We start from the raw sequence: 11,825 nt of genomic DNA on the forward strand, positions 1-11,825 counted from the left end.
TTCCACAACCGATACTGATTCATTTGTTTCATAAATTCCATATTACAGGTTGAAAGTATTTACAGAAGAATCAACAAATTGGAACCCAATCCAATGTTACAGAAGTTACAGTGAAAAGCTTGTTTCTAAAATGCAGCTTTTTGGCAGATAGATATCGATACAGACTAGTACAGGTGCTTGCCTACATATCAGATATTTTTGACTGCGGATTACAGTTTCAACAAGGCTAATTTATCTGATCTATTTGCCTGACGCAAAATCACCAGATCTCAACTCCCTTTCAAGTTCATCAAATTCCCAATCACCTATCTCCTCCGTCGAGTAGTCTTGGCTAACTTTCCCAAACTCAGACTCCAGCCTTGCTAGTTCTGCTGAAGGGTCTAGCACCGGCTGTGTTTCAGGATTCTCCTTTGTATCAAGTTTAGGTTGTGTTGATTCCAGAGTTCGGCGTGGAGATAAAGTTTCCTCCGGCTTTTCTTCAGGAGTATCAACCTTTGGATTCTCCATTTCTAAAGTTGGCCTTTCAATAGCTTCAAATTCCGTTCTTAACTTTTCAACATCATCAAATAGCTCTTTAACCTTAGGATCATCCTTCCTGGATAGATGATGGGGAGATAAGCTTAAAAATTTCAGTTACAGGGAATCGAGTGCACAAGGAACGGATGAATTTGCATGCAAAAAGTATTTGTCTGACCTTGAAATTGCCCCATGCTTAGCATAAAACTGTTCTTTCATGTTATCCACCACACTGAAGGTGGTTATAATCTGAAACAAGGAACCAGTAAAAAGATAGCTCTATGAGCAGGCACCATTGCACCAATTTTTTAAAGACTAACTAAAAATAAACATACAGTTATAACATCTAGATTCACAAATCTTTTAACCTTAAATTTTGGATTAGAAAAATCTAGGATTAAAATGAAAAATGCTTAAAACTAGTTAAAAAAAACAGAAACTATGCAATATATGTTTTCATTGTTGCAAAAATCTGCTAAAAGAAAAAAGAATGTGAGAAGGAAAAAGGAGTAGGGAGAAAATCTGCATCAGTGGGGCATATAAGCTAGATAACAGCAACTTGGGACTTGATGAACTATCTATTTCTGAGTCGGCACCTTTTGAAGAATAAAAGCAATGACATTTGTACCTTGGCTTCATAATCCAAATATTCCTCCTCAAGATGTTTCCTGGGGTTTAATTCATTGATATACTCATTACTTGGGCTAGATGCCATCTCTGATCTGTCTTTACAGGAAAAAAGAATTAGAAATTCCAATAAAATAGGTCAGAATTATTTATGTAAAAAATATATATATATACAGATTACCTCTCACTCAACTTCTTCAGGTTCTCTACAAATTTACCAATACGGTCAATGGAAGGGCCCAGCTCTTTCTGCAAAAGTGTACAAAGATTCCAAGAACAACGCATGAGAGAGAGAATAAAGGTGAGACTTAACGATAACTTATGTTCTCAAACTAAGTATTTCTTCCAACAGAATGTATTGAGTACCTTGTAAGCAGAGAGAAGAGTAATGGCCAAGTTCACAAAATAATCCTCATGGTGCTCCAATTCCTCACTGGAAAATGCAAACAAGTGTCAACCAAAATGTTAAAATATTCAATATTTTAAGTATTAAATTTATAGAATTAAGAGCAGAATTCATAATATTTTCTTTCTTCAATGCAAAGAATTTGAAAAACAGATTCACTGAAGGAGGATATCTATAAACTTAACTGTCGTACTCAACAGAAGAAAAGAACGTTAGATTACATACTTGACTTGCTTGTTCTTTGTATCTGCATATGAGGACTGAAGAAGCCAAGTATCTTCCAAGAAATTAATCCATGTATGGAGAACTTCAGCTTCTACTCTACATGCAGAAATGGATTTTGACAGTTCTTCTTCCTGTCAATATATCAGAAAGAATTCTAAGATATTTGAACCATAAGACAGGGTAATTATAAACACTATAGCTTTATAAAAATAATATAGAAACTAGTAAAGAAAAAAATCACACCTTTGTTTTCAAATGGGCAACGATCTGATTGTTAGCTTCATCAAATTGATATCTTTCTTCCCTGACATTGCGTAGACGCGCATTAGCAGCAGCCAACGAGATATTAACCTACACATATTCCACCAAGATGGTAATGGTACAGGATCCACCTTTTTATACAAAAGGTAGTTAAACACAAATAGAACTTTCTATGGATTGAATTCTAAGGAGGTTTAAAACCTAAAAGTTTTCCACCACTTCGTAATTGGAAAATAATATCCATTCAGTACCAATCAAATGCAACAAATGATAATTAAAACAGATTTAACTCGTACAATGAAATAAAACATATGTTAAATCATTCTCATATCTTTCATAGTAATCAATTTACAAGCTTTAGTAACTTATAACTTCACCACTCATCCCCCAAAAGTAAATAATAAGTAAACAAAGAATCTTCTTCAGCAAAGCATACAGTCACCTCTAACAACTCAAATAAGTATAAGAATACTGAATAAAAGAAACAAAAATTATAATGTAAAAAGTAAAAAGAGGGAACAATACATTATACATGTAGGAAATCAGAATCAAACATGCAAAAACGTGTTACAGAAGACGTATAAATTTTCCAACATGTAAACAACAATTAGAAACGGAATGCAGTAGAAAGACCTTTTTCAGCTCTGCTTCAAGCTCATCTCTTTGTTTCTCAAGCTGTGAAATCTCAGCTACTGTTTCCTGGATATCGTTCATTAGAAGAAATATTCAGATTTCCCATCCAAAACAAGTAAATACACCAAAACTCACAAGCTGAATTGCTCAGACCTCAATGGCTTTCACTGTTTTGATAAAAAGCTTACATAGTTTACAAATTCCAATGAAAGCTTAGTCAAAAATAAATAAATAAATAAACTTCAAAGAATAATTCTTTTTATTTTTACAACATATATATTTCTTTTGGACACTCATTGTGCCTTACTCCTTAGGCTACACAAATGAAGGTAGCCTTAGGGTTGGCAACCCAACCCGACCTCATAAGGTAGGTTTTTTTTTTTTTTTTGAAAATTGGGTTTCGGGTCGAGTTTGGGTTTTAGGCAAACCCGACCCAACCCGATATTATATAAAAATTATTTTTTAATTTTTTATTTATATATATTTATATAATTATATATTTAAATATTTTATATTTTAAAAAAATATATTTTATTAATTTTAGGTCAGGTCGGGTAAGGTTTAGACAATATCGGGTCGGGTCGCGTCTGGTATAAAAAAAAATTTTGGTCTGATCGGGGTCGGGTATTATGAATACAAAGTCAGGTCGGGTTCGGGGCGAGCAAAAGCCCGCCCCAACCCGACTTGTTGCCAACTCTAGGTGGCCCTCTCTCATCCTTTAAACCCATCCTCAAAATGCAAACATAAGATCTCCTAGTTGAGTCTCATGTTCAAACCATTACCAATGTCCCCTAGGGTACTTTTTGAACAGCATATGACATCATCTAATCAAAACTATATTATTGCTATGCACTACCATGATGCATGAAATCATTAAAAATATGGACCTATTCCTTCATATGCCAGTTTCAGAGGAAATCAACCAGGAAATAATTTGATATGTTCCATATAAACCTGCCAATTTCATCAACTAGTTAAAGACACTGAATAGAAGATGTAAGAGTAGGAAGTATAGAAAAATCTTTCCCAGCAAATGTAACTAAACCAGTCAATTTTGACAATTCATTTGATTATAGATGGTAAGAAAACATCTAGCTATCAGACTCCAGAGACAACTTCTAGTAATCAAATCTTGTGCTCTAACCTAAAATTGCAAGATGTTAAGCATTTCCTTTTTAATCTAGCAGACAAAGAGAACACATCAGCACAAGTAAACAACCTTCTCTTTTCCATCAGCTTCACTGGCTTTGGCCACACGAACAGTTAAGGCCTCCTCCTTCTGAAGTCTGCCAATAATAAAACCAATGACCAGCTCTTATGCATCGAATACTTTTTTCAAGTAAATATTAGATAATTCTAATAAACTTCAGAATCAGTTATAAAGAGGCTTAAGATTGCTTTATATCATGCTTTAATGTTCTGTCTTTTAGGATTTCATCCAGAATCCAGATATTCTCTGAAGTACTAGTAGAAATATTCCAGGCAAGCATCCCAAGAAATCACCAGAGACCAGATGTGATCTCTTGAAACAACTTTGCCAATTAACACAGAAACCCAAGGCTAACCTTTTCATCATGAATGATAAATAAGATCAACAAGAAGGAAATTTTGGTTGAAGGTCATACACAAGTCATAAGAAATATAAAACTACACCAAACAGATCAGCAGACACCCTTGAAAGCAACCATGAATTCAGGCCATCAAATAGAGAATCCAACATGTTTTCAGAGCAATGCTTCATACTTTCTTGGAAAAATTCATACACAACTCATAAGAAATATAAAACCGCACCAAACAGTTCAGCATACATCCTTCAAGGTCATCGGATAGAGAATCCAATATGTTTTGAGAACAATGATTCATACTTTCTCAGAAAAATTCAAATAGAAGCCACCTAAAAAAGGCCATAGTGCATTTTACAATTTAGAACCAAAAATTAATTACTGCAATTTTTCTTATTGTAAAAACTAATGAGATACCAAAATGTGTCCAAAATATATATATATATATATATATATATATATATATATATATCAGCTGGTTCACACTGCACCTTTAATATAAAACAATATATCACATAAAAAAAATAGCCGTTAACTTTTATCTAGACTAACAGTATTGATAAAATCAAATATTATTCAGAGTAACTTTAAAAGATCCTTAGCATACCTGTGATCAGCAATTCGTTTCTCAGCTTTTGCACTGGAGTTGGCAAGAGATTCTGATAAGACCTTCAATTTATCAACCTGCACAAATAAACAATATAAAGCAGCTAATTTCACACTAAAGCCCCCCAGAAATGCTGCATTAGCTAAAACAGACACTCATCCTTCTTTTAAACTTTAAGCTTATATTACAAAAAGGTGGATATATGATATATCCTAAATGAAACATTTTAGATTAGATGAAGCAAACTTTAAGAAAAAGGAGGTTGCACATACATATTCATGCTGATTCAAACACAACCAAGAAGCAAGAAAGTTCATACCTTTTGAGCATGAATCTCAGGAGAGTCTCCATTGTTTAGAGACTTCTTTTTCAGCAAAATTCCTTCCAATGTGGAACAGATTCGTATTTCTGCAAGTACTTCTTTCAGAGCCTACCATAAAGATAGGGTGGTCAACTTTCATATTTTCTTTCTGAAGAAAAAATATTGGGAAGTTTAACATCTGTTTAAGGAGAAACATAGTTATGGTACAAACCACTAGATATAGAAAATCAGCTTGCAAATTGAAAACATGAGTAGCTTCAGCAAATTATAATATTTTTATTTTTCTTTGGGGAAGAGTATGCCTTGTCAACTTGATATCAAACTGTGGACAAGAGCCAGCTAATTAGATGTCACAAAGAGCTAGATAGTCATCAAGTGTGCCAACTTGACCTACTTAAGCTATATTTTACTCTATAGGTAATGGCACTTGGCAGACCTTCAAAATTTTCTTAGCTTGACTATGAGCTTAAGCTGGTTTATTGTTTCCTATATATGAATTATCAAGATGCACCAAAATGAGAGAGCTAATCAGATAAAAAGCCATCCGGATAAAGACATTTTTGCAGAGGCAATTAGTTTCAAACAATGATAAGAATATCACCATGCACCCAGGAACAGAAAATTAAAGTGATATGCCACAAGAATGAGGACAGAAACAACAGAAATCGCCAAAACACGAGTAAAAAGAAAAGTTTTGGAAACACCAAAAAAATATCATTTGTGGCAAAGGAACACCAAATAACATTTTATTTCTATAAGAACTCCCAGTGTTTCTACTTCATTTTTGTGCAGCTTTGTCAGTGACATTGGTTTATTTGATTTGTGACTTCTTAAAGGATTATAAACATGACCACCCACAAAGAAAAAGGAAATAAATAGCATCATGAATTGTAAGACAGAAAAGCAAAATGAACCTGTCATACTATCAATTTGGTTCTTTTGCCTTTGATTAACAACTTAACAGGAATTCCGAAAATTTTTCTTGGATGTTAGACTAGATACAACACCCTATAGCTTCTAAACTACCACAAAAAGCATAAGCAAATTTTACCATAACTCAAATCGAGCTCACCACTCACCTCAATAGTCACTTCAGTAGTCTTTTCAGAGGCATTATCATGACCTTCTTGAATAAGCTTCTGGGAAGCACTCATCTGATTGAGTTTTTTCTTCAGATCAGAAGCTTCAATATCCATTCTGTCATTGGAAATCAAATAAAAAGAAAGGTTAATTTCTCCTGCTTGAATAAGTGTAAGCAATCAAGCACTTCACATTTCAAAATCCTAAAATTTATGGCAGTCATGGTGGCTGCACAACAATTGAACTGAAAAACCATTATAGTAACACATTCCTACTTTCTTAAAATAAGATGAACAAGTAGCTTATGATAACAAAGATGCAAATTGGGTATGATTAAACGTAAATTTTATGCCTAACAGAAATATCTTAGTTAGAAATTAGAAGAGGTTAAAACTCATTTTAAGAGAAGGAAAATAAATTATATTTATAATTATGAAAGAAAAATCCATTTAACAAAACATAAGATTTCAGCACTGTCGCAAACATTAGTTGAGAACTCAAAGCCAAAGTATAGAAACAAGACAGGAAAATGTACAGGGCTGAAAGCCAGGAATTGAACTACCTTACAAGATCAGCACTGATTTTTAATCCTGTTATCGAACTTTGGGCAAATTGAAGCAGTTCCTCCCGCTTCACCTATATATACCCATGTTTGACAACATTGGGAAGAAAAAGAAGAAAGAAATTAAAAGTGAATCTTCCCAAATAAATTGCATTGTGAATGTACCATAGATTAGACTAGTTACCAGCACTTCATCTTGGTAGCTAGAAAAAGCAGTAGCTAGATCCTGTATACTACTCACTATTGCATTGTGAACTTCTTTTCCTCCAGTGAGGCAGAGCCTGAAAGTATTATTATATAATTAAAAGAAATCTCCAAATTTAATTTAAGTTTCAGGCTAACTATTCATAATAATACATTATTTGTCTTACTTAACCAAAGAAAACCTACAAGAAGATGCAGAAACTGCAATCATTGTGCAAATATGTTAGAACTTAGAAGCAATCAATTGTAAAATCTGTGAGGGTGGGAAAAAAAAAATCCTTTTGCAACATATTCAATGAGAATGAACTTAATTAAATCTGGAAAACCTTAAATGCTGGTGTTCCAGGCCATAATAAAGCAATAGTCATAAAGTGAGAGGACTAACCCAAACATCTCCTGGAGCAGAGAAATTTCTTCATCATTGGGTGCTTCAATAATCTGAATCATAGAAAATATTTAACCTGAGTTAATATCAATGATCAGATATTCCAAAACCATAAAAGTTCAATAGACAAGTTGCATATTTTTTAGAAACAATAATCTCTTTCTGTCATAACATTAACTCATTAAAGTTAGCTAATAATGACAAAAACATCTCCAAAGCCTGACCATGATTAGATGAAAATTTCAGAAAATCAAGCTTACATGAAGACATCCATGATACTCCAGCAGAAAGGGTAACATATCTATAGATAACTTAAATGTACTTAAATTATACAAAACACAAGAAACTCAGAACTTTCTGATAATCTTCTTTGAAAATGATTCAGACACTACAATTTCTACTTAATGATCTTTAAATAAATAATGGAACCATGACAAACTTTCATATTTAGTTCATTAAACGTGAGCCCTAAAGTTTCTTATTTGTATCATTTTTTTATCTCCTCATTGTCACTAACCCATTTTATTTAGTCAAAACTATATTGTTTTGTTAGCATAAGGCATAAAAGGCCTTGAAGCAGCCTTATAATTTACCGAGCTTGATAAGAACTCAATGATCTCAGACAAAATGGAGTAATGTTCAACTTCTTGCATAGCACTCGAGACCAAGGACAATTTCCAATAAAGCCATTATAACCCAGGTTTATGAAGAACAAAAACTAGACATTCATTTGCTTTTGTTCGGAAAATCATTATTCAACAGTTATCAATAGAAAATGTAAAAAACTTCATCAGGTTCATGATAGTGTTAATTTCTATTTTTCTTTATTCAAATAATCTACCTTGAATGTTTCTTTTATCAATTTTCAGGGCAAGATTTAGATCCAGAATGATCACACCTGAAATGTTGACTTTTCTAAGCCTTTATCTAATGCCTAATCATCTACAAAATTAGTCAAAAGCTACACTAGTGAAAAATGGCAATAAATGTTTACAAGGGTATATGATATATTCAAGATTCTACACTATTTTGACAAATTCTGATTAAAAAGAATATTGAACAATGACAAGAAACCAAATTATACCATAGATATTGTTATGCCCTCCAAAGCCTGGCTTTGAAGAAAAACCTCTTGAAAATTCATCGGTGCACCCCCAATATCGGAGTCATAATATAAGACCTATCGATCATTAAAAAGAACCAAAAGAGAAAGTCAGGATACAAGAAACTTATATGAAATATAATAGATTTTTAACACATGAACTTATTTCAGGCACACAATGATCGACTAACAGCAATAGTTTCAAAATCCAACTGAAGCAATACACTTAAAGGAAAATAAGTGGAATCACAATAAGGTATGCTATAATTGTTTAACAGAACTCATGCAACAAACATAATATATAATTTGATAGCAGACTACTTCGAAATGGACCTACCTTATCCTCTTGTTGAGCAGATATTAAACAACTCAATAAGTAAAGCAAGGCATGAATAAGCAACACATAAGTCACCGCATACAATTTGGTTATCATTAACATGCAGGAATAGCTTACCATAGATGGCCTTTTTAGGTTCTCCTTTGCTTCTTCATAAGCAAAAATTTGCTCAAGGCTCTTTTGACCCCCTTCTGATGAACCTCCGGATAACTTCTCAATTTCTTGGAGTGCAACCAACCATCTTCTCAGCAGCATAACTCTCTCAGAACCCCTACAGGAGATTACTGCTTCCTCCAATCTTTTCACAGTTTGCTTTACACTCTTGAGACTCCGAGACCCCTGCATAAGTACACAACTTAAGCAACTCCAATAACAATATTATAAGATACCCACAACAGGAAAAACAATTTCTATAGGTAAACAGAACAAATCTAGTAGAACAAAATCAAGTAAACAAAATATAGATCATAAAGCTCTAAACTACTACTGGTTTACATGTCACATTCCACATTAGATCAAAATTTTCTCTTCCAAGCACCATTACTTGAAAGAGAAATTACCAAATCTAATTAATTTACACAAAAAAATACACTAATATGTGCATAGAAAAATAATTCATTCGGTCAAAGAGACACCTTCGTGAAATTATAATCCAATTTTAATCCCATTTTCTTGATGTTGAAAAACAAACTTTTTTACATTATTACATATATTTCATTGAACAACCAAAATACACAAGCAATTGAAAACCAAAATAAAAACACTAAAAACTAATAATTGGGCAATTTAAATATAAAAAAAAAAGTTTCTTAAAAAATTACTCCGACATTCCAAATTAAAAAAAAAAAAAATCAACGTGCAAACCTTTCAAACTATTATATTCAGCCAGAAATTACAACATATATACCTCAACATGCAAATAAAAAATGAAAAAAAAAAGGAAAGAAATTACAATGTGATCTTGAAAGAGTTTGGCTCCTTCAGCAACAGCTTGACCAGCATGGTGAACAACGGTATCGGCATAGTTCTTGATGTTTCGAGTGAGGTTATTCTTGTTTCCAACCTCCACCGCTTTGTTCACCGCCGTTCTCAGCCACGACATGTCGTTTCTTTTCTTATCTCACCGCTCCGATAGATCAATGCAATTCGGTCTAATTAATTTTCGTCCTTTTCTTCTCTTTTGAAGAATTTTTAGGGTTTAGGTTTTCAACAAGAGGGAGAAATGGGGAAAAAAATTTTTGTTCGGATGATGAAGATGGAGATGGAAACAAAGTTTGAACTTTGGATTTGGACTTTTTAGGGTGATCGTATTTGGACCCCAACCTACGAGTCTTTTCCGTCTTCATAAAAGTCCCTTAGATTTTTTTTTCTTTTTTTATCTTTTAAAAATAATCAAAAATTCAAAATAATAAATTTACTCCATAATTTAACTTTCTTACGAGTTTTTGAAAAGAAAACAAAAGCTCCAAAGCAAATTTTGTCAAGTTGAGGCCAACCATATTTTTTAAATAATCATAATTGATCAAGATACAATGGCGACTATTTTATAAATTTCATTCTTTCATTTCATTTAGTATTTTTTTTAACTTTTTCCTATCAAAAGGCACTTGTTGTATTGATTTAAATTTTGGCATATTAATAAGTTTACTAGAATTCTTGAAAGTAATAATACTGAATTGCAATTTTGAAAAAAAAAAACATTTTCTCAATCACAAAATAAAAAATAAAAAATAAAAAAAACTCGAGTTTTGAGTTTATTGATGCATAATTCTACATTAAAAAAATAAAATATAGAATCTAAATTTTAATTCATATAATTATTTTTAAAAATAATATTTAATAAATTTAAATTTTAAATATTCTTTATTCCGTGCTTTTTTTTGTAAAAAAATAAATTTTGAAAAATTGTTTCTAAATAAAAAAATATTGGTTATAAAATTGGGATTCGTAGATCTAAACCTAAAATCATGGCTTCTATTTAAAAAAAAACCATTTTCGCTGTAAAAAAAAAAAAAAACAAAAAGAAATAAGGGAAATGCAACAAATCAGATGTTAGAGACACTGAATCTACCATGAGGAGTTAAAAGACGATGCTCGTTAGAAGAACAATGGCAGGCCCTTGGATTTTGGATACACAATCTTGGCCGTTCATACGATACAATGATAGCGGTGTGAATCTAATTACATGTATTGAGCTCATGTCATTAATTATTTTGGTTTATTTGTCATGATCCATTGTTTTTTTATTTTATTTTTTTTTTTAAATTAAGAATTCAAATACTTTAATTTTTTTTATAAATACAAATATAAATATATGTATTAATTAAAAAATTTTTAAACCCCAACTGATGGTCACGTGATAAAAAACAATTTCACGTCATCAGTTGCCAAATACAAATAATCTTGATATTGTCACATAAAATTAATATCATATCAACAAATCAATATGTATATTAATGTATTTAACGATAAAAAATTAATATTATTAATGATTAAACTAAAATTTTAAAATTTGAAAAGCAAAAGATAATGTCAATATTAAAATAATTGTATATGAACTAAATCATATTTACCCTAGTTATTTCTTTATGTATTAAAGAAAGGATTACCCTTTAAAAAAATTGATGGATTACAAAATATTGAAAATAACACATAGCTTTTTTTTTTCTTTTCTAATGATAACATATATGGCATACCTAATCTGAAGATTCCTTACAAGAGTTGCAATATATATATATATATATATATATAATAAGAGCTTATATTCAATATATGATCAATTTTATAAATTATAAATAAATTAAATAATATTATCTTATTTATTTTATTAATATTATTTAATTTATTAAAAGTATATAAAATTTTTATATTGATAATACATCAAATATAAATTCATATAATATTTCATTTATATTTGATGATCTATTGCACTAATAAGGAGTTTATATATGATGAACTATCTATATATATACACTTTAAGTCATTCGAGAATGATT

At 31.4% G+C, this 11,825-nt stretch overlaps 1 protein-coding gene across 1 annotated transcript; it reads right to left on the bottom strand.

Annotated features, from left to right (window-relative positions):
- LOC111310250 (uncharacterized) lies at positions 1-10,098 on the bottom strand. The gene is made up of 18 exons (XM_022909513.2): positions 9,782-10,098; positions 8,947-9,168; positions 8,475-8,570; positions 7,391-7,443; positions 6,986-7,082; positions 6,802-6,875; positions 6,239-6,356; positions 5,157-5,267; positions 4,838-4,914; positions 3,888-3,954; positions 2,669-2,734; positions 2,018-2,125; positions 1,775-1,905; positions 1,510-1,576; positions 1,325-1,392; positions 1,145-1,238; positions 695-765; positions 1-595 (listed from the first exon to the last, which is right to left on the bottom strand). The coding sequence occupies exons 1-18, from the start codon at positions 9,929-9,931 to the stop codon at positions 241-243; spliced, it is 2,025 nt and encodes a 674-aa protein (XP_022765248.2). The 5' UTR covers positions 9,932-10,098; the 3' UTR covers positions 1-240.
- Between the last annotated feature and the right edge of the window lie 1,727 nt (positions 10,099-11,825).

This window comes from Durio zibethinus, chromosome 19, assembly GCF_047325235.1.
Source record: "Durio zibethinus cultivar Kanyao isolate XHJ-2024 chromosome 19, ASM4732523v1, whole genome shotgun sequence".
NCBI lineage: Eukaryota > Viridiplantae > Streptophyta > Magnoliopsida > Malvales > Malvaceae > Durio > Durio zibethinus.